The sequence below is a fragment of the Penaeus monodon genome, chromosome 30, assembly GCF_015228065.2.
Source record: "Penaeus monodon isolate SGIC_2016 chromosome 30, NSTDA_Pmon_1, whole genome shotgun sequence".
In the NCBI taxonomy this organism is placed as follows: domain Eukaryota; kingdom Metazoa; phylum Arthropoda; class Malacostraca; order Decapoda; family Penaeidae; genus Penaeus; species Penaeus monodon.
The window spans coordinates 3,414,236-3,414,668 of NC_051415.1; the positions used below are offsets into that span (position 1 = coordinate 3,414,236).

The 433-nt window shown below is 47.1% G+C and overlaps 1 protein-coding gene across 1 annotated transcript in view; it reads left to right on the forward strand.

The window, feature by feature from the left end:
- LOC119592458 (IQ and ubiquitin-like domain-containing protein) overlaps positions 1-433 on the forward strand; it is a gene marked incomplete at its 5' end in the record, with an annotated part of 13,893 nt that overhangs the window by 12,503 nt on the left and 957 nt on the right. Inside the window, 1 exon segment of the mRNA XM_037941281.1 lies at positions 200-373. Within this exon segment, the coding sequence (XP_037797209.1) occupies positions 200-373 (174 nt within the window).

Consider the following 433-nt stretch of genomic DNA (forward strand, 5'->3'; position numbering starts at 1 on the left):
TAGTATATATCACTGTCTGGGTGTATGTTTCATATGACAAATTATATAATTTTAACAGTCATCTTTAAAAAAATTAAAAACATTATCAAAGAACAAAAATACCCTTATTAAAAGTATCTTTTTCCGTGTACATACCATTTTGGGGAGAGAAATCGTCTTCATCCAGCCAGTAAACACCCCTTTTCCCAACCCCGCGCAGGTGGAGCGATTCCGCCCCTCCCACGGCGACCCGGACGAGACTTCCCGGACGGCGCGAGAGCTGGGGACGCTGGCGAGACGAGGCCTGCATCTCCTGGCGAGGGGAACCACCGACTCGAGGCTCAGGGGACTTCGCAAGAGACTCCACAGTCTCATTATCACTTACCTTCAACAGGTTGCGTATTGGTCGATCCGCCATTGGTTTTCGATTCGGATGAGGAGTTATTTTGTTTGA